The sequence below is a fragment of the Ursus americanus genome, chromosome 24 (genome assembly GCF_024610735.1).
Source record: "Ursus americanus isolate L20-20 chromosome 24, mUrsAme1.1.p, whole genome shotgun sequence".
NCBI lineage: Eukaryota > Metazoa > Chordata > Mammalia > Carnivora > Ursidae > Ursus > Ursus americanus.
This window is the reverse complement of record NC_142150.1, coordinates 45,278,727-45,302,893: the sequence shown is the minus strand read 5'-3', so window position 1 is coordinate 45,302,893 and position 24,167 is coordinate 45,278,727. Positions and strand designations below refer to the sequence as shown.

General features: G+C 57.5%; 2 protein-coding genes across 5 annotated transcripts in view; both read right to left on the bottom strand.

Annotated features, from left to right (window-relative positions):
• Positions 1 to 2,088, bottom strand: part of CARS1 (cysteinyl-tRNA synthetase 1) — a 47,812-nt gene extending 45,724 nt beyond the window's left edge. For 2 of the 3 annotated variants that reach the window (XR_006775083.2, XM_045770695.2), the window contains exon 1: positions 1,960 to 2,077. Coding sequence is in view for 2 of the 3 variants with exons in the window: in XM_045770695.2 (XP_045626651.1) it covers positions 1,960 to 1,984 (25 nt within the window). In the remaining variant the exon portion in view is untranslated. Of the gene's footprint in view, positions 1 to 1,959 lie in introns of all 3 variants that reach the window. The other variant, XM_045770696.2, reaches the window with a different exon arrangement.
• Positions 2,089 to 3,336: 1,248 nt separating this feature from the next.
• On the bottom strand, positions 3,337 to 24,167 carry LOC123775495 (tumor necrosis factor receptor superfamily member 10B-like). Of its 2 annotated transcripts, none has more exons than XM_087855120.1 (11): positions 24,055 to 24,167; positions 16,900 to 16,987; positions 15,547 to 15,675; positions 13,325 to 13,439; positions 12,036 to 12,115; positions 9,486 to 9,593; positions 9,063 to 9,101; positions 8,934 to 8,959; positions 7,351 to 7,650; positions 5,467 to 5,509; positions 3,337 to 4,557 (listed from the first exon to the last, which is right to left on the bottom strand). In XM_087855120.1, exons 1-11 carry the CDS (start codon positions 24,133 to 24,135, stop codon positions 4,259 to 4,261), a joined length of 1,308 nt encoding a protein of 435 aa, XP_087711246.1. In that variant the 5' UTR covers positions 24,136 to 24,167; the 3' UTR covers positions 3,337 to 4,258. The 2 variants fall into 2 exon arrangements, with proteins under 2 accessions (XP_087711246.1, XP_087711247.1); XM_087855121.1 differs by having other exon boundaries at positions 24,073 to 24,167.

The window sequence follows — 24,167 nt, the reverse complement described above, 5'->3', positions numbered from 1 at the left end:
TGGGTTGAGCGTCTGCCTCAGCTCAGGTCATGATCCCAAGTCCTGGGATTGGAGTCCTGGAATGGAGCTCCATGTTGGGCTCCCTGCTCAGCAGAGAGTCTGCTTTTCTGCCCCTTTCCTGGCTCATGTGCACTCACTCTCTCTCTCTTGCTCACTATCTCTCAAATAAATAAATAAAATCTTAAAAAAAAAAAAAAAAAGCCTGGGGAGATAGTCACTTTTGACTAATCCAACCTTCGGAATAAAAAATTTTCAGAAACTGGAAACCAAGCATGTCCACAACTCTAGTATCCACACACACAGCCTTTCCTATTTGCTTTCATTTCCTGGTTCCTCAGGGGATTATCACAGGTTCTCAACCTTGGAGGAAGCCTAGGGACCGGTGGGGGGGGGGGGCGAGCAGTAAAGGACGAGCAGGCACGCTGTGCCCTGGGCCCAAGCACTGGCTGGGAAGTACTGCCCTAAGGTACAGGACTAAAAAAAAAAAAAAAAAATGTATCAGCTGTCCAGACATCCTGCGGGCTTAATTCCAATCTATAGATCAATCTCCAAAAACAGGCCAACTCTTACGAAGGCTCTAAAAACCTGACCTTCTAAAAAAATCAAAAGAAACAACCAACATGTCATTTTTGTTCACAAATGAAGCAAAACCATATTTGCATTAAAAAAAAAAAAAAAGAACAGAGAAACAAGCTCCAGGTCTCAACCCAGACACACAGCATCTGTCCTGTGCCAGGTGCTGCTCTAAATCCTTTCTGAGGGATGACCCCCTAAGGGTCCACATCCTCTGAGGTGGCATGCTCGATCCCTCTGTGCCGTGAGAAAGGGGCAGAGCTGGGAGCCCAGGCCGACCACACCGGCTCTGGAGTCAGGGCTGTGAACATGCTGCTGTTTTACTGGAGTCTGGGTGGACTTCTCAGGGCCACCTGGCCCTAAGGCAGGTGGGGATAGTGCTGGAATCCTGGCACACCTGTCGGGTGAGGTACAGCGAGCCTGGATGTGGGTGCTGGTGTGGGACGGCAGCCCGTCATGAGGGTGCCTCCCACATCACAGGGTTCCCCAGGTGGTCAGAGCTCCCCACTTGGAAGCCCAGAACACTCAGGAGCAGAGAGGACACACACAGCCTGAAGTATGGGCAGGCCGACACACTCGAAGGTCATGTTCACCAGCCAAGAGCAGAAAAACCCTCCTCAATTTCTGCAATGCAAAGTTTGCTCCAGACTTAGGAATCCCGGTGACAATCTCTGGTCTTGCCTGCTTGCGGGACTGTGGGAAAAGATCCACTGCTCTTCCCAGGCCTGCCTGCGGACCCGCTGGTCCACGCGCTGGTGACATCAGAGCCCCAGGTGGGCAGAGCTGCTCCCGGAACCTCCCAGGCGGCAGGCAGTAAAGTGCGGTAATAACGCTCTGACCAAGCAGAGCCCAATGGCCACTGTCTGTAGAGCGCCAGATGAAAGCCTTCGTAAAACCCGAAGCCTTTCATGTGTGTGTCTGCGTACCCCGGCTTCTTCCGCCCACCCCCGGCTTGCTGCCAGGCTGGACGCCAACTGAAACAACCCGGGGCACCGCCTGTCCCAGAGTACAGCTGGGGTCAGGAGGGGGCGAGGTCCCGCCCAGGAACCAGCTAAGGGAAACGCGGGGTAGCGCCCCGTGGCGGGGCGGCAGAGGACCCCGGCAGAGCCCAAGGAGGCTGAGGAGGGGGTGGCCGCGGCACCGCCCGGAGCCGAGTGGCGTCCCGGCGAGGCGTGGGCAGCGCAGGCCCAGGCCGGGGGTCCCGGGGTGGGTCAACGCCCGCCAGGCCGCCCCGGGAACCCGCCGAACCCCCAGGACCAGGGTCATCGCTCGCCCGGCGCGGAGACCAACCGCCCCCCAGGCCCGGGGTCATTTTATGCCCGCCCCGGGGAGCCGCCGAACACCCAGGCCCGGGGTCGTCCCACCTGCCCTGCGGCGAGCACTCACCCTGCTCCCCAGAGGAACCTGACATCTTAGAAATTCCAAACCAGCGGACGCGGTACCAGCTTCCAAGAATCTGATGCAACCACCGCCCCGGAAGTCCCGCCCAGCGCCCAGCCAGACTTCCGGGACACGCCCGGTCGCCAGGCAACCACCGCGGACTCGGGACTCCCCCGCCTCGGTGCGTGCTGGGAGTTGTAGTTTTCAGTGCTCCGCGCGCAGCTTCCTGGACCAACCCGGGGGGGGTCACAAGTTCCTTGTCCCAAGCTAGGAGACCCAGGGCCCGCCCGGGCGCGGGGCGCGGGGCTCGGGGTGCGGTGCCGGTGTGGGCGTGTGTGGCGTGTGTGGGAGACAGGCATCAAAGACAGAGCTCACGCATGCCTGTTTAAGTGAGCATTGCACCAAGGGGCGCGGGGACAAGACCTAGCCCAGCCCCAGGCCAGGCCCGGCCTAGGCCCCCGCCTGCCGGTCAGACAGAGCCGCCCAGAGACAGGAATGGGCTGGCCTGGACGGAGGACTAGGTGGAAGGAGGCAAAGAAGATGGGATTGGGGATGGGTGGGAAGTGCATGCCAGGGACAGTACCGTCCAGCAGATGAGGCCGGCAGAAAGCCGGACACTGAACTTCATGTTAGTGCAGGACGTGCTGGAGCAGCCCTGGCAAGAGATGGGGCCTGAAGGCTCCACCTTCTTGAAGCATCTTGTAAGCAGAGTCAAGAATGGCATGAAAAAATGAAAAATAAATACAAATAAACAAATACAGAATGGCATGGGCTCGCTGAAGTGTTCCAACAGGACCGGGCAGGGCTGGATTTCTGCTTTAGAACTCTCAGAATCCTGAGTGGTGGCAGAACAGACAGAGGAGACCCAGAGGAAAGCAACGCTTAAGTCTTTCAGTCGGCTAGAGGAGAGTGAACGCCGGCCTGCATGAGCGGGGTGAGCACAGAGTCTCGGGAGAGCCCCAGGAAGCAGCAAACCCTGGGACGGATGTGGGGGCTACGAGGGAGTGGGTGCGACCCACCTCTGAGCTGACGGATTGGGTTTGGCATTTACTTTAACTGGGAGTTGAAGAGGCTTGGTGCTGGATGGGAAGCAGCAGGCAATTCCACGCATCATAACTCCAAGGACTGGCGATGTGTGGGGTGAGGAGGGCACAGTGGAGCTCACACTCTGAGGCAGGGAGTGGGAGGACAGCACCGCCATTTCCAGACACAGACACCCTGGGGGATACCACAAACCAGAAGAGGCTTCTCCAGCCTCTGATCCTCAGTCCAGAGCCCCTCACTCGGGCAAATTATACCTTGGGGTCCATGTCTTCCTCTGTGCATGAAGCCCCTGCCAAGGATTCACACCCAGGTTGTGTAACCATCAGAAAGAAAAGGAAACACTGTTTAAAAATATAAATTTTATTAGGTAAAACTTAATTAGAGGGCTTCCTCACTGGCTCAGTTGCTTAAGCACCTGGCTCTTGATTTCAGCTCAAGTCAATGTTGGGGTTGTGAGATGGAGCCCAGGGTCAAGATCTGCACTGGGCAGGGAGTTGGCTTAGGATTGCCTCTCGCTCTCCTTCCGGCCCTCCCCCTGCTCACACACACTCTAAGCTAAATTAAAGAAACCTTCAAAAAAACTATAAATACGACCCTCCGCCCAATTGTTCTCTTTCCCTCCCTCCCTCCTTCTCTCGAAAAAAAATAAATACAAAGAAAACAATACAGAAAAAAATGCAATAATATAACTGGAATCTATACTTGTGATAAATACAGCATAATATTAAATCATTAAGTTCTGTACCTAAAACTAACAATGTTAACTACACTTAAAAATAAAAAATGAAACATATACAACAGATATTATAACAGGAGTTGCTTGCAGGTCACTGAGTTATTTAGTGACCTACTTATTTAGGAGAACCTTAGTAACACATCTGCCGTGTTCTAGGTCATGGGGACATCCCAGATCTCTGAGATCTAGGACGTGACCAAGGAAAAAAGCCAAAGTCCAGCCTCAGTGGCTGGGGAAAGGGCTGGAGAATGTGAGGGGAGCCAGCACAGTGCCCAACCAGCTCAGGACTCCTAGATTCCACTTAGATCCCGCCCACCTCTGCCACCTTGGCCACAGACAGTCCCCACAATTAATCTTGTCCTGGCAGGAACCACTCTCCCTGGCACATAGAACTGATCTCCCCATTGCACACTTTCTCCAGCTATATCAGGAATTCAAGAAGTTTCCAGTAAGGTATAAATTGGGAAAGGAGGTCAGATCACTTCCATTCAGGATCCCACTTAGAGGCCTAACCCTGAGCCAGATCTAATCTGAGGTGTCCCCACGTCTGCCCAGGATGCCTTCCGCAAGTAACCCGTTTATGATATTTTCCAAATGCATATGCAGCTGCATCTTATGGAGGGCGGCGAACAGTTTAAACACAGACGCTCCCCGGCCCAGCTGGGTTCTCCACCTCAGGAGCATCTGGTGATGCTGCTCCGTCACATCGTTACGGTTTTCACGTTCGCATTTCTCAATATCAATGTCTTCCAGGCCGACAAGCCTCATAAATGTTTTCCAGTCTTTATCGGAAATCCGTTCTTCAAATCCATAGTAGATCCTGCCTGAAGAAAGTAAAAACAAAGAGGAGGGCTGTTGACAGTTCTGGGAGGACCGCCTGTGGCACCTGTTATCGCTGCTCCCCAGGGGTGCGGTCGCAGGTGTCTCCAGCTTCCCCTGGGCCTGGGCACCGGCCAGTACACCACACCCAGGAGGTGGGGGGTCCTGTGCGAAACCCGCTGATGTCCCAGAACTCGGGTCCCGGGGCGGGGAGACTGAGTGGGGCCATGGCTCCTGCCCTGCCTGTGGCTCATTGCTCGAGTCTGGGAGAAGGAGCCAAGGATGCAGAAAAGTGGGGAGCTGCATGGGATCTGCAGTCCACTGCGGGTCACCTGCCCTTCTTCTGTCCCTTGACCCAGAGAGAGGCTGTAAGACACCTCAGGACTGAGAAGGCCCCCTGGCGTTGGCTGGGGACCATGGTCAGGATCTGAGACCTGGGGCAAGTTTTGTAACCTCTCGGGGTTTCAGAATGCCATGTTCTTAAACCTGTCCAGCAGGTGGTCTTGCAGAGCTGGGAGCGAAGATGAGAAACCAAAAAGCACCTGTCACGTAGCAGGTCTCGAGAATCCTCCAAGAACGCCAGCAAGACACAGCGTCCTAGCCAAGAGGGGGCCTACCCGTCGAGGGTTGGAACGAGTATTCCTACCCCAATTATTTCTCCTTAAAAACACGAACGCACCCTCCAATCAAAGCGGTACTCCAGGTCTGTGAACCCCACAAAACTGTTGGACAAATGCTGTTCCCCTAGTGTCACCCCTGAGTGCGAGAAAGTGCACGTCGGGCTGACAGACGGCCCTGCGGCCTTGTGCAGGCAGGCGTCCCCCTCTCAGAACCAAGGACACCAGGACTTGGCACTCAGGCCAACGAGACGAAGCCTTAACGGTCCCTACAAACGACTGATTCAGATTCCGTACCTTCATTGGACGAATCTTTCACAAAATAGTTAGTTTCATACTCCTGTGGAGAGAAGAAAAGAGCATTGCAGGAGAAGGAAGAACCGTGTGGCGGAAACAGAACCACAGTCTGGTTTGAGGCGGCAGCAGGGTGGGGGCAGGGGAGGCTCCACGTGGGGAAGAAGGCGTTCAGGGAGTCCACCACGGGTGGCCGAGAGCTCACAGCCCACGTGTGTCCCCCGAGTCACGCTCCCCCAGGACACGCCCAGGACGTGGAGGCAGCACAGGAGCCCCTGCTCGGGTGGGCGGGCAGGTGCCCGCTGACTGTGTCACCTGGGGTGACCCGCTGTGCTCCAGGTACTACGAACAGAGAGCACACCTGTCCACACAGATGCACCAAGAAACACTAGATGGGCATCAGGACGGTCTCCTAGCGGAGGCCAATGCCAATGCAGACGGCCCGTGAGCAGCAGCTCCAACGCCCGCTTGCCCCCTGCTTAACGTCAGGCTCCCCGTCAGCGTCAGGCCACCCACTGCGGGCACGAGGCCCGCGCCTCCAGACCCCAGCTCGGCCTCATACCCGCACGTGCCTCCCCGTGGTGGCAGGGGCTGCGCGGCCGTAAGACAGGCTAAGAACAGAGGTGCTCTCGTGGCATAGACCGACAGGGACACTGCGGGCCTCCCGCTGAGATGGCAAGGGTCCTAACTTCTCTACGGACTCGACTCTGAGCCGGCGGGGAAGCTGAAGAAAGTCGGGGGCTCTCCGTGCAGTGATGCCTACGGGCACTCGGCCCAGGAACCCAGTCTCCAAAGGAGAGTTTGCAACCTCCACGCCCACACCAGGGGAGCACGGGGGCCATGACATGCACCACAGGAGCCCCCATCTCTTCCATGGGACCCTGTCCCTCAAATCCTCCCCCGTGCCCTGCCTTTAGGATTCAGACACGGGGCCTTGTCCTTTCCCAAACCCTGACTCTGTCCCTCTGATGCACACGCTCTCCCCTCGTCCCGAAGAGCCCTACTCCCCAGACCACGCAGCAGGAGTCGGCTCTCGTCAAACCCTATTCAGGGGGCACACGCAGGACAGCGCCCGCTGCCCCACCACAGAGGATGGGGACCGTGGCTCCCCCCAAAACGAGCCCAGCCCGCTCGGTCCATCCAGGGTGGTGTGTGCATTCGCCATTCCCCCCGACGCCCCTGCTAGGCAGAGGCCGCGGCTGGCACATGGAGGTGCTGGCCGATGTGAGACCGCCACGCACTCGGGAGGCTGTGGTGTCCGGCCTCCTCGGTCCCGCTGCTTCGCAGCCACGGGACCTGGACAAGGACGCTCTCTGGGCCTCTGTGCCCACCTCGGTGTCACAGCCCGTTCGGACAGCAGGTGCACTGGGGCTCCTATGTGCAGAATTGTAACCCCGGACGCTGAAGTCCCCACCTCTGCACGTGACTATGGTTGGAAACAGGGCCTTGGTGGACAAGGAGTTAGGACGAGGTCGTGAGGGTCAGCCTCACTCCATCGGGACTGGTGTCCTCAGGATAAGGGGAAATCAGGATATGGACTGACACACAGGGAGATGCCCCGTGAAGACGGACACGGAGGCCGGGGTGACGGTTCCACACTCCACAAAGCCCCGAAGACGGCCAGACGCCAGCAGCAGCCGAGGGAGAGGCCTGGCCCCGATGGCCCTCGCAGCCTCAGCAGAAGCCCAGCCGACACCTTGTCCCTGGACTTGCAGCCTCCAGGACGTGGAGACAGCACACAGCCCGCTGTGGAAGCCGCCCCAGGACACGCGTACAGGACTTGTGCAAAAGCACGCCCGTCCGCACTGAACACGGCGTCTGCACACGGCAGGTGCTCAATAAGCAAGAAGCTGCCGTTCCTCACGCCCACCCAGACGGGTCATGTACCTGCTCCAGGGCCCTGAGGGACAGGGACGCCGCGGGCTGGTCCTGCGGCCCAGGGGCAGCCAGAGCCACAGCGCACAGCGCCTGCTCTGGGGCCGCGGGGCTCGCCCCGACCACCATCTGCTGCAGCGCGGCACCCTCCTCCGCCTCCTCTGAGGGGCCCGGCTGGGGACCGGGCTCGGGTTGCAAGGCGGCGCTGTCCTCCTCCAGTTGGTGACACGACGAGGACGTTTCTAAGTCAGGGTCTGGCCCGTCCCTCTCAGGATTCGAGGGCAGCAGCGACTCACTGTGCTGACGGCAAATCTGTGGTAAAGAACAAGGTCGTGTCTCTCGGGCACGAAGCCCACGTACCCCCGAGCCACTGCTTGGGGGAAACACCCGTGCCTCATGGGGAGACAGAAAATGGGAAATTTTGGAGAACAGCGCATGGGGTGAGCTCCCCACTCTGCCACCAACTCCTGGGGGGGAGTCCCAAGACCCCCAACCCAAGCCTGTGGGGGGCTGAAAGTGGCCCCCCAAAGACACAGGCAGACCGTGTTCTACCGCTTCCCCACAGGTGGAGGGTCTGTGGCGACCCTGCCTTGAGCGGGCTGGGGGCGCCATCTTCCCCACGGCATCTGCTCGCTCTGTCTCCAGGTCACCTTCTGGTATTACCTGCCCAGTGCGTAACTGATTCGTGAGGACTGTATTTGTGCGTGACCTGTGCAACGTGCTGGGACCTCAGATGACGGGGAGCACTCATTAGCAATAAAGTGTCCCGCATGCCACGTAGAGCCTGTGCCCAGCATGGAGCCCAACCTGGGGCTTGAACTCACGACCCCGAGATCAAGACCTGAGCTGAGATCCAGAGTCAGACCACCCAGGAGCCCCGGCAGTAGAGCATCTTTTAAGTAGGGTGTGAGAAAGAACGCTACTGCACTTAACAGTCTACACTGTGGTGGGAGCACTTCTGGACACCCCCCCATGACGGGAACGATTCATCTGACTGGCTCCGTGGTGCCACGTGCTTTACGGCCGTGGTCGGGGACCCAACCGCAGCACCCGCGTGTCGTGCCTGGGGCTCCACGCCCTGAGCTCTGTGCCCGCTAGCAGGGCCTGACCGCAGGAGCTCACGCTGCACCACCGTGAGCCCGCGCCAGTGGGCAGCGTCCTCCGGGAGGCTGACGCGGAGACACAGACGCTCAGCCCTAGATCAACCGGGGTTTCCAGCCTGACTGAAGAGGCAGGAAGGGCCCTCCCCACAGCCTCTGAAAGAGCCACCCCGCGCGGCTGATGCCAGACTCCGGCCCGCAGAGCTGGGGGCTACACGCTCTACTGCTTCACGGTCCCCAGCACGCCCTGCCCTGCTTACGCAGCCCGGGACGCTCGCGCGGAGCCCTCTGCCCCGCTGTGCCTCGCTTTCCACTCTGGCCCCGACCGGCAGAACGTAAGCCTTCTTCCAGCACATTCTAGGGCTCCAGTAAGGCGGGAGCACACGGGGCTGAAGCTCAGGGGCTCCCGCGCACCCACCCCCGGGATGTCTTCTGGGACTCGGCTGCGGCCACGGCCCGCCACGCCCGTTAGGGAAACCGCACGGCAATACGTACAGTGCTGCCTGGTCCTTCTGCCCGTCCTGAAGACCAACAAGAAGAGAAAGGAACAGAACCGGTGTCAGTGGGGACAATGACTTCTGTGAGGCGAGAAACTGCTGTGAACATATGAAAGAGCCACCTTACCCTTCCAGAAGCGGACCAGCCACTGGTGAGGCCACACACCTGCGAGGAGCACAACAGGTGAGCACAGGAGGTAAGGACAGGAGGGAGCACAGGGGGTGAGCACAGGGGCTGAGCTTCTTCGGTGTTCTCCCCACACCCAGTAGCCCTGCCTCCCTCCGGGCACCCCCACGATGACACAGCGCCAGTCTCTCCTGCCCCTTGGCCTCCAGAACCCCGGACACGGTGTCTCCAGCCAGCTGACCAGAGATGCGGGTCTTAAGACCTGAGTCCGGAGCAGGCGGCAGACCCCGAGCTCAGACAGGAGACTGAGACAATGAACACAGCTGTGTTTTAATCTCAAAAGCCCCATCGGGGACCCCCCACCCCCAGGCCTCCCCACCGGATCTCCTGAGGCGGTTGCTACGCTGCCTTCCCAGGACGGACCTGGCGCTAATTTCCGTTGTCCTTTACAGCAGTAAATGATGAGGAAAAGGAGAACGGCGATGACGACGGCGACGATGTAGCCGGACACATACTGGGATTTCTTCTCTCCTGGAAGGAGACATAACAGAGAACGGTGGGGCAGGGTCAGGCACGCTTTTCTCACTTAAGTGACGGGCGACAGAAAATCCCCGCTCCGGGAGGGATGGCAGCACGGCGGTCACTCCGGGCCCCAAGCCCCGTCTCCCGCTGGTCATCATCGTGACCGTCCCTAGAGGGAGGCAGCAGAGGCTCAGGCTTCCTGCGTCGCAGACGAGGACCCCGGACTGAGAGGACGTGGGATTCTGCTCAGGTGGCTGGAAGCAGCAGGAGGTCCGCACGCCCAGGACAGCGGCTGGAGGGCCTGGTTTCCCAGGACGGGGCCTGGGATTTGCACCTGCAGCAGCAGCAGGCAGAGGCCGGCCACTCCCGACTGCAGCAAGGCCCACCCATGGGGGCCCGAGCGACTGGGCAGGTCCACCCGGGGGAACATCTGCTATAACCACTCGGGTGTCTGGCTGCACCGTGGTGACATCACGGCAGGGACAGCACATATGGACACACGGACGCAGGAGGCAGGGCAGGCCCATTAGAGCCTGGATGGTCAGCGCCCTGATGTCATGGGCGTCGGCAGCCGGGGCTGGGTGGGTCGGACCATGGGGCAAATCGTTCACGTGATGCCACTGTCTCATGCAGACTTCCTTCATGCGCAGATGAGGCCCTTCCTAATGGGTTCTTCAACCTCTGCTGTTCAAATATCCTTTAAAAGTGCAAGTGACACGACTCAAAATCTTGTGTGGAAATCAACAAGCCAACGCTGCAGCATAAAAGGACCCCCAACGTCCCACAGCAGCCGGACGATCTGGGGGAAGAGTGAGGGGAGCCTGTGCCTCAGACGTCAGGGCCCGCTGGAAAGGTGGACGCGGCCCAAGACGGGACAGGACGACAGCCTCACACAGAGATGCTCGCTTTCCAACCAACGGACACTGGCTGCAGCTGGAAGGGAATGTCTTTGCAAAACACAATCCTGGTTCACGAGTATGTGCAGACAGGAAAGACACTGCGAGCCCTGAGCTCCTACCCCACACCTTGCCGGTTCATTGTAGAACAAAATCCGAAAGGTAAAACCATACAGAATCCCTCGAGGTGAGGAAAGATTTCTCACACAGGACACACGAGCAGCAACCGCACGGGACGCAGCGGTGAAGGGACCCCATGAAAACGAAGGGCGTGTCCTCCAACACCCCTGAGCGTTCAGCCCAACCGCACGGGACGCAGCGGTGAAGGGACCCCATGAACACGAAGGGCGTGTCCTCCAACACCCCTGAGCGTCAGTCCAACCGCACGGGACGCAGCGGTGAAGGGACCCCATGAACACGAAGGGCGTGTCCTCCAACACCCCTGAGCGTCAGTCCAACCGCACGGGACGCAGCGGTGAAGGGACCCCATGAACACGAAGGGCGTGTCCTCCAACACCCCTGAGCGTTCAGCCCAACCGCACGGGACGCAGCGGTGAAGGGACCCCATGGACACGAAGGGCGTGTCCTCCAACACTCCTGAGCAACAGTTAAGAAGGCAGCCCCCCCGCCCCCCCCGAGGAGACACTCGCGACACAAAGAGACTGTACCGAAATTCTGTAAGTCACCGCCACCCTCTAGGCATACAGCCAACCCCTCAGGACAACGCAGGCTTCGACTACCAGGGTCCACGCACGTGCGGAGTTTTCCCGTAAATACAGTACGGTACCGTCACCGCGTCTGCACCTCCTTACGATCTCCTCAATACCACTTTCGGTATATGTGACACAATTCACATACGACAAAGGGGTTGATCAACCGTCCGTGTGGCCACGGAGACGTCACTCACCAGGAGCCTGCTAGTCGTTCAACTCTTGGGGGAATCAAAGGCTCCCTGTGGATTTTGGACCCCGCAGAGAATCGGAGCCCCTCGCACCACATTGCTCAGGGGTCCGCTCTAACTGTCAAATCTGAGAAAGAAACCCGCCTACGAGTCAGCTTATAACAGGCATGCGTCTCGCAAGGACACTCGGCACAAGAGGCCCAAAGCCTTGGGGCTCACTTCTGCTCCGGGCTTGCACCTGCCTCAAAGTCTTGGGACCCAGCGGAGCGCCCCTCAAGGCACGGACCTGGCCTGGCCTTGGGGATCCCGTGAAAGGAGAGACGGAAGAGGTGCTCACTCACCGGGAGAAAACCGCAGGCCTCACGGAAGCCAGCCACTCCACCCCCCCACCCGCTCCGCGGGGCGCTGGACGCCAGGCAGGACGCCAGCAGGGAGCTGCCCTGTCGGCCACGCGGCCCGGCGCGTGCCAAGGACAGGAGCCTCAGCGTGTCACCAAGGATTCAGAGGTCTGTGAACCGTGGCCCATGACCCAAATCCAGCCCCCTGTCTATTCCTGCAAGTTTTAAGGGCACCCAGGCCTGCAAAGCCTCAACGCCTCACCTTCACGGGAAAGGTCTGTGGACCTGGATGGAAGACAGGGCATCCGTCTCTTACCTGGGGTCTCTGGACCAGGCTCTGTGTCACAGACTGTATCACTTGTGGCATTGCAGGGCCGAAGGGTAGCGCCAGAACATCTGGAAGACGGAGGAAACCCGGAGCATTATCCCCCCTGCCTGGACGCAGCCCCAAACATTCTTCTCACCACCCGCAGGTCAGGGGTTAGGAGGAGCCCCAGCTCCCACGATGGCCTGCCAGCCTTCAGGCCGTCACTGCCTGGCATCTCCCCGGCTGTCTGGCCCAAAGTGGCTCACTGAAGAGTAAAGCTCTGTCCCAGGCTCTGTGACACACGGGGAGGGTGGGTGGGGGAAGCCTCTCTGTTTCTGGGTAGCGCTGTATGTGGCTGTGAGGACTGGCCTGCGGTAGCTGCACCTCGATCTCCATCGAGAAAGAAGTTACCCAAAGGTGAAGCGCATGGAAGAGGGGACATGCAAGCGAATGCAGAGTAGCCAGAGCCTTGATCGAACTGGACCTGAAAGCAGTCCCTACTTTGCACCTGCAGCTACAGGAAACTACCGTTCAGCACAGTCTGAGTCCTATCAGTTTACAACGTGCCTCACAAACATGAGCTATTTCTTCAACGTGCCTCTGCCACCGTCAGCGTCCCCAGAAGGTCCTCCGAAAACCCGTGCCCACCCGGAACCTCAGAAGGGTGTGTGCAGAGATGCTCTCATGACGGAGGAGCTCACACCAGACTACGGTGGGCCTCCATCCTAGACTGTTGTCCTTACAAGAGGGAAGTGTGTATGAGACAGAGAGGAGGCCACGGGAAGACAGAGACACACACACGCGCGAAGATGACCTCGAAAAGACAGAGGCAGACATGGAGGATAAGCCAAGGAGCCCCGAGGAGTGCCGGCAACATCAGAGGCTGGAAGAGGCGAGGCAGGGTCCTCCCCTAGAGTCTGCGGAGGGAGCACGGCCCCGCTGACACCTGGATTCAGACTGCCGGTCTCCAGAACTGTGAGAGAACACACCTCTGTTGGTTTTCACACCGCCCCGTTGTGGCCCTGTCACGGAGCCACAGGAGGCTCACGATGCTGTGGCCGTGCCGCTCTGCTGCCGTTCCACCTGCCTCGACCTCACTTCCCCCGGAACCTTCGCTGGCTAGCCTCCTCCCCTCCCTGGGCCTCTGCTCCGGAGACTGGACCCCTCCCACGCCCTCTGCCCCTCAGGGACTCATCGCTGCCCGTGTTTGGACCGTCTCCACCACTGCTGGGGACTTAGGGTCTGGTACTGTGAATACGGGGGGGGGGGGGGGAAGCCCACACCCAAGCCCCCAGCACCTTCGACACCGGTAGCAACTCTCCGTGCAGTCTGGGGAGTCGCAGTAGAAGCTCCCGGTCTTGCACTGACATTGCTGGTTGCTGGTCCGCGTGCACGCAGCCACCATCTCCTGGTCTGAAAGGAGAGGGCTGAGGGTCAGCGCCGGGGGAATGGACCGTCCCCGCCCATACCAGACTGCGCCAAGCACCTTGCATGGGAACTGTCCTCCCCCTCCACGGCCTTCTAAACAGGGGCGAAGAGGAGCCAATAGCCAGACCTCACACCTGAATTCTGGTGAGGGCCCAGGGCCACCTGCTAAGAAACCACCCCTTTGGTCCCGTTCACCTTGTTTGCCCCACAGAGAAGAGCACAGCATCGCCAGGGATGCCAAGTGAGTAAAACCTCAGAGACAGAAGGGCAGACAGAGGGACCCCTCCTCAGGCCAGCAATATCCACCATGGCCGTGCTGATGACCACCCCCAGAGCCCTTCCTCCGGGCTTGAGACCAGCAACAACATTCCAGATACAGAGGATAACAAGAGAGGACCACACGCCCCTCTGGGGACCACGTCCCACCCACAGCCCGGGTTCAGCACTCCACAGCCCGTCACTACTTTCTCGCTCTTCCTGAGACTGGACGCGCTGGGCAAGACACAACTCGGGCCGATTCACGCCGCGAACCCCACACTGGGCCGGGTCCCACAGCGTGCTCCTCCGGGGACCCAACTCTCCATCAGTGGACCTCGGGGTTGCTGCTGGCTGTACGTTACTGCAGACCCTTCCCCAGCTCTCAGCACACACGGGCAAGGGACTGGCCGAGTCCGGATCAGGACATGGGGAGGGCGGGCAGAGGTTTTGGCCCATCTTCAACTTCACCAACTCTGCCAAGACTGTTTCCAGAGTGGACGCCCTCCTACGCGTGCCTGGGGGTGAGTCCTCGCTCCCCTCGGCCCCCACGCCAGAACGCTGTCCGTCTGCTAGGACAGTACGTCTGTCCACCTACTCCAAGCTTTCTACACGTTTCCTGGCTGGGTATGTCCCATCTTCTTGGGTGCATCTGTCCCTCCACGTAAGTCAAGTGTGTTTTCACACTCCTTATTGATTTGCTGGTTCTGGATGTGAACGTGGGTGAGTTGTATCATAAGTACGTTCTCTCACTTCATGGCTTAATTTCCAAGCGTGGGTGTCTTACGATGAACAGAAGTCGGTCGATTGAACGCAGTCACACGTACCCACCTCATTTGTATGGTTTATGACTTTTCAGACCCCCGTAGGACGTTTTTCCGCTGCCTCGAGGACATGAACACTCTTTATGTTTTGCTCTTATAGCCCGACTTTTCACATACGGCCTGGGGTGCATCTGGGAATGGACTTGTGTGCATGGCGGGAGCTTCCGGCCTGCGTCCTGCACGGGCACCGGCTCTATCGGCGGCCGGCGGTCTGTGCTGGAGATGCCGCCCCTGCTCCTGTGGAGGGCTCGGTCACCGGGCCACACGTGACCTTTCACGGGCTGTCCACTCTGTTCCACTGGCCCAGCCGTCCACCCACACCTAAACATCACGCCGTCCCTCTGTCTCTCTGCACTGACTCATTACACCGGGGAGAGACGGTGCGCTCTTTCCTTCCCTGAGTGTTTGGACAACTGTCAGCTCATCCGATTTCATGAAAAACCTGTTGCGGCTACTTTTTATTTTAAATAAAAACTGTGTATTTAAACTATACAGCACGATGAGTCGGTAGGTCCTGTTGGGACTTTTCCTGGGAATGCACTGAATCTACGAATCCTTTCACGGAGAACTGACATCCTCAGACCGTAGCGTCTTCTCACATATAAGCTTGTATTTCTCTGCATATGCAGGGCTTCTTACATGTTGTTTGTTCACATAAACATTTTATACACCCTTTGCTACATTCACCTCAAAGTATCTTAGTTTGTCTTTGCTAATAGAAATGGTACTTTTTAAAACAATTCCATCTTTCAAACCCTCTGTGGCCCACACACAGACACGGAGACAAACTTCTGGAGATCATTCTTGCACACAGCATCTACAGTCCTGACTCTGGGTAGCCTGGTACTTCAACCACAGGCGCACATCATCATGGTTCGAACGCCTCGTGACTGGCACTCTGGCAGCTCTGTCCTTGTGCATAACTCCTTCTGGGGCAATGTCGATAGCTGAGGCGAAGGGGGCTATGTGTTCAAATCCAAGGATCCCACTGTGCCGGACTGTAGCGCACTTACCCTCCCGACACTTAGCGCACGGCTGGCAGCTGGTCTCCCCGTTTGGGTACGTGAGGAAGCTTCCGGGTTCGCATGGGTCACATATTGGCATGCCATGGTTTACACCGCAGTGTCTGCTGACATGAAAGCCTGTGAAGGGGGGGGACACAGAGGTGAGGTGGGGGCCCAGAACAGACCCGACCCCACCCCGGAGGCTTCTACTTGGGGACCAGCCCTCTCCACTATCTCCCTGGAATGTTCTGGGCTGACGCTTGGCCACACAGCCCCTGGGGACGTGGTGCCCGCGGTGTTCAACCACTCCTGGAACGCACGTCAGCGGATGGTTTTGAGCACACACACGGGAGCCCCCCGAGAGCCCGACAACGTCTGTGTGTTCACCCCAGCTCCCCGGGGTGGGCTGGACAGCTTCCGGTTCATCTACAGGGCACACTGGAGGTCCAGAGACAGAGGTCTCTGACCAGTCCCAGAGGACCCCCCAGGGATGGGCTGCCTCGTGCAAACGCTCTAGCTGAGCCAATCACACCTTGCTGCGAGGAGCCTGTCTCGACCCGCATTTTGCACACAGGCTGAGTTCACAAGGTTTCCAGCAGAAGCACGTAACTCGTGCCCACGTGAGCTGTGTGCGTGTGCAGGTGTGCACAGGTGTGGACGCACACACGCCTGCTGTATATACAGGTGTGGGGCGAGCGTGTGGGTTGAGTGGTCCAGGTGTGGACGTTCGGTGCCCAGAACGGGAGCCCTGCACTGGAGGAGAGTGGGCGAGGGGTGGGGGACGCGGGTGCTGATGGGTAGTGGTATGGGGTTGGCCCCCGCAAAGAGGAGATCCGCGAAGCACTCTCACTGATAGTGTGGGCACACCTGTCTGAGAGTGTAGAGGAGGTGAGGTGGCGTGGCCGGGGGGCAGAGCAGGCGCTTGAGGCTGCGGCCCCCACCTGCCCTGTGGGGCTCACTCAGATCATCGTCAGACAGGGGAATAAGGCTCCGTGGACACGCTGTGCCTGAGGACAGTGGTCGTCCCCGCCCCGCTAGGCACCCCCTTCCTCGGTCACCCCAGCGGGAGGGCAGCTAGGAGTATCCGGCCTGGCCGTGCACCCTCACGTTGTCCTCCATCTTCCTGAAGGCACCGCTCCCAACAAAACAAGCCCACGGCCCTGTTCCCACGAGAGTCCCCCACAGTGGGGGCCCAGAGGGGGTGGCTGGCTGCCAAGGAGAGGTCCACCCACCTGACCAGCGGGGGTCTCCCCACCCAGCCTCCAGCGCCAGCCTCTAGCTCTGCTCCAAGCACCCACAGCTTCCCTTCGCCAGCTGAGGAGGGCCGGCCCGCGAGGCTCTAGAAGACACCCTGGGACTCACCGGCCGGGCACTTCCTGCAGCACAGGCCGAGACCGTCAGGCTTGTATTCCTCCGGGCCGCAGTTGGGCTCAGCACCCGGCAGGGGCACCTTCGAGCAGAAAAGGAGGTGGGGGTCATCAAGAGAAGCCTGCTGCACACGGAGCCGCACACGGCCTCTACCTGGATGCATGTCGGCCGATAGGCGGGCAGCCACCTGCCACCTCACGGCGGGGGGGGGGCGGGGGGTGAGCTTTGTTGGGCGAGCGCATGTTGGGAACTTCCTATGGCATCTCTGTGCTTTTGGACTTCGTATCTGGAGCATGTTACTCTGGGGAAATGTTCTTTCGTTTCCCAACACATGTGGGCAGGTCCACTGTTCCTACTGTTGCTGTCTAACCTACTGGCCCGGCCTGCACGGAATCCTTCGGGACTGATACTGCTTTTTTGGAAAGATTTATTTATTTCAGAGAAAGTGCGGGGGGCGGGGGGGGGAGAGAAAGAATCCCAAGCAGTCTCCCCGCTGAGTGGGGAGACCGACAAGGGGTTCGGAGCCCACGACTCGGAGATCGTGACCGGAGTTGGACGCTGAAAGGACTGAGCCACCCAGGCGCCCCGAGATCTGTGTTTGTTTTCGCTCATCTGTTCAGCAGCTACACACGTGTCAAGAAAGCACGTCTCCTGCTGGCTGGAGGGGGGATCTGAGTGCGTGCACCTGCGACCTGGGTGCACACACACTAAAGCCCGCTCTGGATGGGGTCCTAATTGTTCACATCCTTCCTGATTGTTTTCTGCTCCTCTATTGGGTTTGAGGGAGAGTAGCACCTCCTACCAAGTCGGTGGGTTTGTAGATTTCACCGATCACGTCAGTTTCTGCTGTTTGTATTTTGAGGCTGCTCGGCTGCATGGAGCGATTGCATGACCGCTGGGGTACCACCGAGCACCCCCGCCGTTGGCTGAATTCTGCTCTGCACCTGCCCACTCAATAACATTCGTCTGTAACCACGAAGCGGCTACTCGCTGCAGCTCCTGGCATGCGCAGAATGGCAGGACTCGCTTGAGGGACTGTGCTGATGCCACTCCCGCTATCTCCAGACCAGAAGAGCCTGCCATCCACCTTCGCCCCGTCCGCTCCCCACGCGGCCATGCTACTTCCTTTCAGGCAGAGCTCTGAAAACGCCACCTCACCAGATTTTCCCTTCTACATAAAACCGATCATTCGGAAATGAGTTCCACCTATTCGCAGGTGCCGGACCAACCCCCAAGTATTTTGGTTGACTTCTGCAATCTTATGTTGTGTTTTAATATCCCATTTTCTCTCTGATTCCATTTTCCTTCTTTTCTGGCTTTTGCTTCCTTTATTCCTCGTCTCCACATGCCTTTTCTTCCCTTCCCATGAAAACTGATGAGATTCCATTTTTAGTTTTTATTGGTTTAGGTTACATCTTACTTAACCTGGGCAAAACAAAAAGTTACAAAAACATATTTAGATGGGCTTAAGGAAGAAAACTCCCTGCGGACCCCACAGTTTCAACTGTTTCAGGCAACAATCTATCGATGAGTGCACACACCTGAATGAAAGCTGCTGGGAAAACAGAATATTTACATAGTTTCAAAGGCAACTCCCCTCAAGATATCTGCTAGTTACGGAGGGAGAAAATACTAACTTTCCTCTGAAGACACCTGGCAACCACCACCGGAACTCTCACCAAAGTCAGCGTCGCCAGTGAAGGAACAAACCCATGTCCTGGGTCAGGTGTCTTCTGAGATGGTGCAGTTGGAAGCACACAAAGTCAACTCTATGGTATTTTTGCCAAAAATGCCGAACCTCAATTGATTCACAAAAAGCCAGCTCATAGACCCAAACTGAGAAACATTCTACCAAAAGATAGGTCAGCACTCTCCAAGCATGTGAAGATCATGGAAGAGAAGACAGACTGAGAACAACTCGGCCTGAGGACAGGGGAGGGACAGCAGGTGACTTGAAGGGAGTCTGGGGACCAAGGACAACACCTGCTTCCATGTTTGCCATGGTTCTGAACGTGGAGTGCAGACACCCCCCGCCCCCAGAGGTGTGCAGGGTCACTACTAGTGCTCTTAGCCTGTGCTATTTTAGTTTGTGGGAGTTTGTTGTTGGCTGTTTTTGGTATTTTGAGGGTACCGTTTTTCCTTTTTATCGGACTGACATGCACAGCACTCAAGAGAAACCATTTGTAAGTGTACAATACGGCGGCATGCAGCCCACTGACACTGTTGCACAACCATCGGGACTATCTTGCTAACTTCAAAAGTGCAAAAGTGGAAATGAAACCGGAAAAGTTAAAAACCTTCTAAAAAAGAAAAACGAAATCTCAAAACAAGAGGAAAGCGGCTTTCCTTTCTGGAATTCAGCCTATCAAGAACATCCTGGAAGCCATTTCCTTCTGTCTGACGGAGGCTCACAGGCTCAGCAAGGGGACTCTCCAAGTGGCAAAGAACAGTAAAAAAGTCATGTCCTGCCCCCAGCCACTCCCTAGTCAGGCTCACCTGCCTCCGCCCCACCCCCGCCCCACCCCCTCTGTCTCCCCAACTCCACCCTGGGTTCTGCCCAGTACCCAGCCCTAGGCAAGCCAGAACATGGTGTGTCCCCCCCCCGTGCCCCCCCCCCCCGGAGAAGGACAGCAGGGCTGGGAGGGTGGGTGGTCTCAGCTGTACTGCTGGTGGCATGCTGGGGGCCCTTCCTATGTGCCTTGACCACCCAGGCCCAGGACAAGGGTGGGGCAAAACGTAAGCCCCCCCAAACCCCAAACTCAGCAACCATGATGAAACTACATGATGCAATACTTTAAAAAACTGAATCAGCAGACGGCTGCCAGCTCCCGAGAGTAAGGTTTTCTGGCATCGGAGGGGGATACCAGGACGTGAAGCGGGTGGTCAGGCTCAGGCCAAGCACAGGGTCCCATTCTGTCTTTATCTGAAATGTGTCCATTTCAGCACGGATTGTTTTGGCATGGATTTTTCCTTCTTCAAAAAGACCACGTGAAAATACGATTCACCTCAGGACCTGAGTTTTAGGGGCCTTCATAATTTTACACCAGACACAAGACCCGACTCACCTCCTCCAGGAGGCACCTCCCTTGCAGATGACTGAGGGTTCCCCATGTTCCCACCAGTGGCCCACCTACCAGCAGCAAGGCCCCCACCCCCACGGGGCTCACCCCACCCAGGGGTCCCCCTGCTCTCCGCGCTCCCCTCAGGCTCCTGCCAGCAGCCCCTCAGGCTCCAAGTCCCCTCCACAGCCCCTTCACTCCTGTGCCAAGAAATCCCTAAGGAACTGCAATGCCACGTGGCAGCCACAACCATCCAGCATTGGCGGACCCCCAGACTCGAGCGGGGAAGCCCTGGAGAGCCTACAAGGAGCTAACACTTGAGTGAACAAGAACACGCCACGGATCTGAAGTGAGCACCTCCCTCCCGGCAACCCCAGCCTCACACAGTGCAAGGTCCTGGGAGGGACCGTGGAGGAGTCACCCACTACCTGCCTGCTCTGAAAAGGTCCTGCAAGGGGCCCCGAGAACCCTGAGCCCAGCGGCTATAACGCAGCCACAGGAGGAGAAGAGAGGCATTTGCCCTGCTCCCTCCCAGAGAGGCTGGCAGACTATGTCCGGAAGGTGCAGATTCCAAGGGCTCCCCGCCCTAAAGCTTCAGCATGTATGACAAGGAGCTGATGGCACTACGGCCCCTGAATAAGCACCAAGCAACACAAGTTGATGCAGGACCAAGGTTCCCGGAATAAAAGGCTCTCTGCTTCTGCACAGCGAAGGAAACCATCGTCGAAATGCAGTGGCAATCGACCGCGAGGGAGAAGCTACTTGCCATCGATATACCCAGCAAGGGCTTAACATCCACAACAGACAAAGAATTCACGCGACTCGATAACAAAAAACAAACAACCAGGTCACAACACGGGCAGCGGACCCGAGTAGACATTTTTCCAAAGAAGACACAGATGTCATCAAGCCCGGGGAAAGAAGCTCAACATCGCTCGGCATCAGGAAATGCAATTCAAACCACAATGAGATACTACCTGACACCTGTCGCAATGGCTGGGATCAAAGAGACAAGGCACAGCAAGTGTTGGGAGGAACCCTCCCGCGCTGTTGGTGGGAATACAGGTAGATTAGGGCAGCTCCTCTGGGAAACAGTATGGACGTTCCTAAGGAAACTAAAAGTAGAACTGCCCTACGACCCCGCAACTCAACGTCTGAGTCTTAACCTCCCCAAGTTGAAGAGACACAAGCACCTCCGCGTTCCCAGCAGCACTGTCTACAACAGCCGAGACATGGAAGCAGCCACAGTCCACAGATGATAGAGGAACAGATGAGGAAGACGTGGTGTATGTACACGGTGCAAGGTTAGCCACAAACAATAATGCAATTCACAGTAAAAAAGGAGAAAAAGAAAGAAAAGTCTCTCTGGATCAAGTTTTTCAGCATGGCAAGGTGGTCTCGCAGACATCACCAGACATGCTTGACTACAGGGCACAAGAGGCTCCCCCATCCAGGAAGCTGGGAGCTGCCAGAGTGGCAGGTGAAAACGTGACAACGGCAGAGAAAATGACAAGCCATCGGCCCTGGCAGATCTCATTCTGAACTTGCTCTGGAACAATGTGCTTATGTACACCTGGCAAATACGTGGGCAGAAGCAGGCAGCCCCCGGGGGGAGGGCACTTCTAAGAAGGTGTTAGGTACTAAAACACCAAGACTGGACTGAACCCAGGAATGCCACAACCAACCTCAATAGACAACCTGACCACTATTCACAAGCACTAAATCAGCGGCGCTGGGGGACTCAGTCGGTTAAGCATCCGACTTGGTTCTGGCTCAGATCGTGACCTCAGGGTCGTGAGATCGAGCCCTGTGATGGGCTATGCAGTCAGGTCGCAGAATCTGCTTGAATTCTTTCCCCCTGCTCTGCTCTCTCTCTCTGTCAAAGAAATCAAGGAGTGCCCAGGTGGCTCAGCAGCTCAAGCATCTGCCTCTGGCTGGGTTGTGATCCTGGAGTGCGGGGATCCAGTGTCGCGGAGGGCTCCCTGCTCAGCTTCTCCCACTCTCTCTACTCCTCCCCTGCTCACGCTCTCTCTCTCTCAGATAAATAAAATCTTTAAAAATAAATAAATAAGTAAATAAATAAAATCTTTTTAAAAATTAAATAACAGTATGGAGATTCCTCAAAAACTTAAAAATAGAGCTACCCTAGGACCCAGCAATTGGACTACTATTTACCCCAAAGATACAAATGTAGTGATCCAAAGGGACCCCTGCCCCCAATGTTTATAGCAGCAATGTCCACGCTAGCCAAACTATGGAAAGAGCCCAGATGTCCATCGACAGATAAATGGATAGAGTAGATGTGGTATTTATACAATGGAATATCACGCAGCCATCAAAAAAGGAAATCTTACCATCTGCAAGGACATGGATGGAACCAGTGGGTATTATGCTCAGTGAAATAAGTCAACCAGAAAGACCATGACCATATGATCTCACTCCTATGTGGAATTTAAGAAACAAAATAGAGGCTCATAGGGGAAGAGAGGGAAAGATAAAATAAAATGAAATCAGAGAGGGAGACCAATCATGAGAGACTCTTAACTCTAGGAAACAAACTGAGGGTTGCTGGAGGGGGTGGGGGGCTGGGGTGACTGGGGCATGGGCATTAAGGGGGACACCTGATGTAATGAGCAGGGGGTGTTATATGCAACTGATGAATCACGAACTCTCCCTCTGAAACTAATAATACACCAGTGTCAATTAATTGAATTGAAATAAAAGAAAACTTAAATAAGTAAATGAAAATAAAAGTACTAATAACAGGGCGCCTGGGTAGCGCAGGCGTTAAGCGTCTGCCTTCGGCTCAGGGTGTGATCCCGGCGTTCTGGGATCGAGCCCCACATCGGGCTCCTCCGCTGGGAGCCTGCTTCTTCCTCTCCCACTCCCCCTGCTTGTGTTCCCTCTCTCTCTGGCTGTCTCTCTGTCACATAAATAAATAAAATCTTAAAAAAAAAAAAGTACTAAAAGCAGAAAAGACGTCCTTTTCAGGGGAGAAAAACAGCAACGCCATAGCCAACCTGGCCTCCAGGAAAGTCAGCAAATCGCTGGGTGTGGAGAGCCTGGGCCTCCTGTCCTTTACAGGCAGAAGGAGGAGGACGCAGCCTGGAGCCCCCAGCCCGACTTTGAGCGCGCTCCGGGAGCAGTGAAACTCACACTTGCACACTGTGGTTTGACGCTAACACTCCGCGTCAGCGCAATCTGATTCTCTGCTTGAGCTTTTCGGAAACGTGATCAAATACTATCATTTGCCCTAATGTAATGAAACAATCTCTGCACGAAACCATTTCTGCGTGAACGCGGGGTGGGCAGGGGCGGGGGGAGCTGAAAATACAGCCAAGGTGATTCCTAGCAAATCCAAGAAGGAGTTCCTCCGAAAATTCGCGTAGCCTCCCTCCCCTTCCCGCAGCCCTCCCCGCAGCCTTCCCGCGCCATTTCCCGGTCTGTGCGCGCTCCTGCAGCTCCGCGGAAAGTCCGAATCACCGAAGCCCGGCCGGAGACTCGCAAACTCGCTCGCGAGTCTGGAGCCACCGTGAACTCCGAGCGCTGGCTGGCCGCGTACTCGACAGCGATGACTCACGTCCCGGGCAGAAGGACCTAAGGCCCAGCAAAGACCTGGCTCCGTGCGCGACCGAGGGAACGCGCGCGGCCTGCACTGCCTGCCCGACCCCTCCCGGGCCCCTCGCGGACGTCCGGATCCCTTCCCTGCCCGCTGCCGGCATGCCCGGGCCTGCAGCGTCTCCGGGACCGGTCTAAGCGCCCCGGCCGCCCCGCCGCCTCCGGCGCCCCTACCCTACCCCGCCCCCACCCTACCCTGCTCCCCCTCCACCGCCCCCAATCTTTGCCCGTATTACCCCCCCCCCCACCCTTCCGCGACCGTCCGGGGGCCTTCCTGACCGCTCCACACGAGCACCGTGCGCTTTCCCGGCCGCTCCACGCGCTTCCCCGGCCGCGCCGTTCCCCTCCCCCGCTACTCCGTGAGCCTTCCCGGCAGCTCCGTGCGCTTTCCCGGCAGCTTCGTGCGCCTCCCCGGCGGTCTCAGCAGCCGTCCACCTCCCCAGGCCTCTCCTCGCCGCCCCGCACTGCTCACCGCGGCTCCACTGCTCACCGGGGCTCCGCGAATCAGCGACAGGGCGCACAGACACCAGAGACAGTTCCGCAACCATCCCATCGCTGCCGCAGACTGGAACAGCTGAGGGCGGG

Coding starts and splice junctions, on each gene's coding strand:
- LOC123775495 (XM_087855120.1), bottom strand. CDS start 24,135: ATGGGATGGTTGCGGAACTGTCTCTGGTGTCTGTGCGCCCTGTCGCTG. Junction 15,676..16,899: donor CTGCAGGAAGTGCCCGGCCG/GTGAGTCCCAGG, acceptor CCCCCTTCACAG/GCTTTCATGTCAGCAGACAC. Junction 4,558..5,466: donor GAAAGATTCGTCCAATGAAG/GTACGGAATCTG, acceptor TACTTTCTTCAG/GCAGGATCTACTATGGATTT.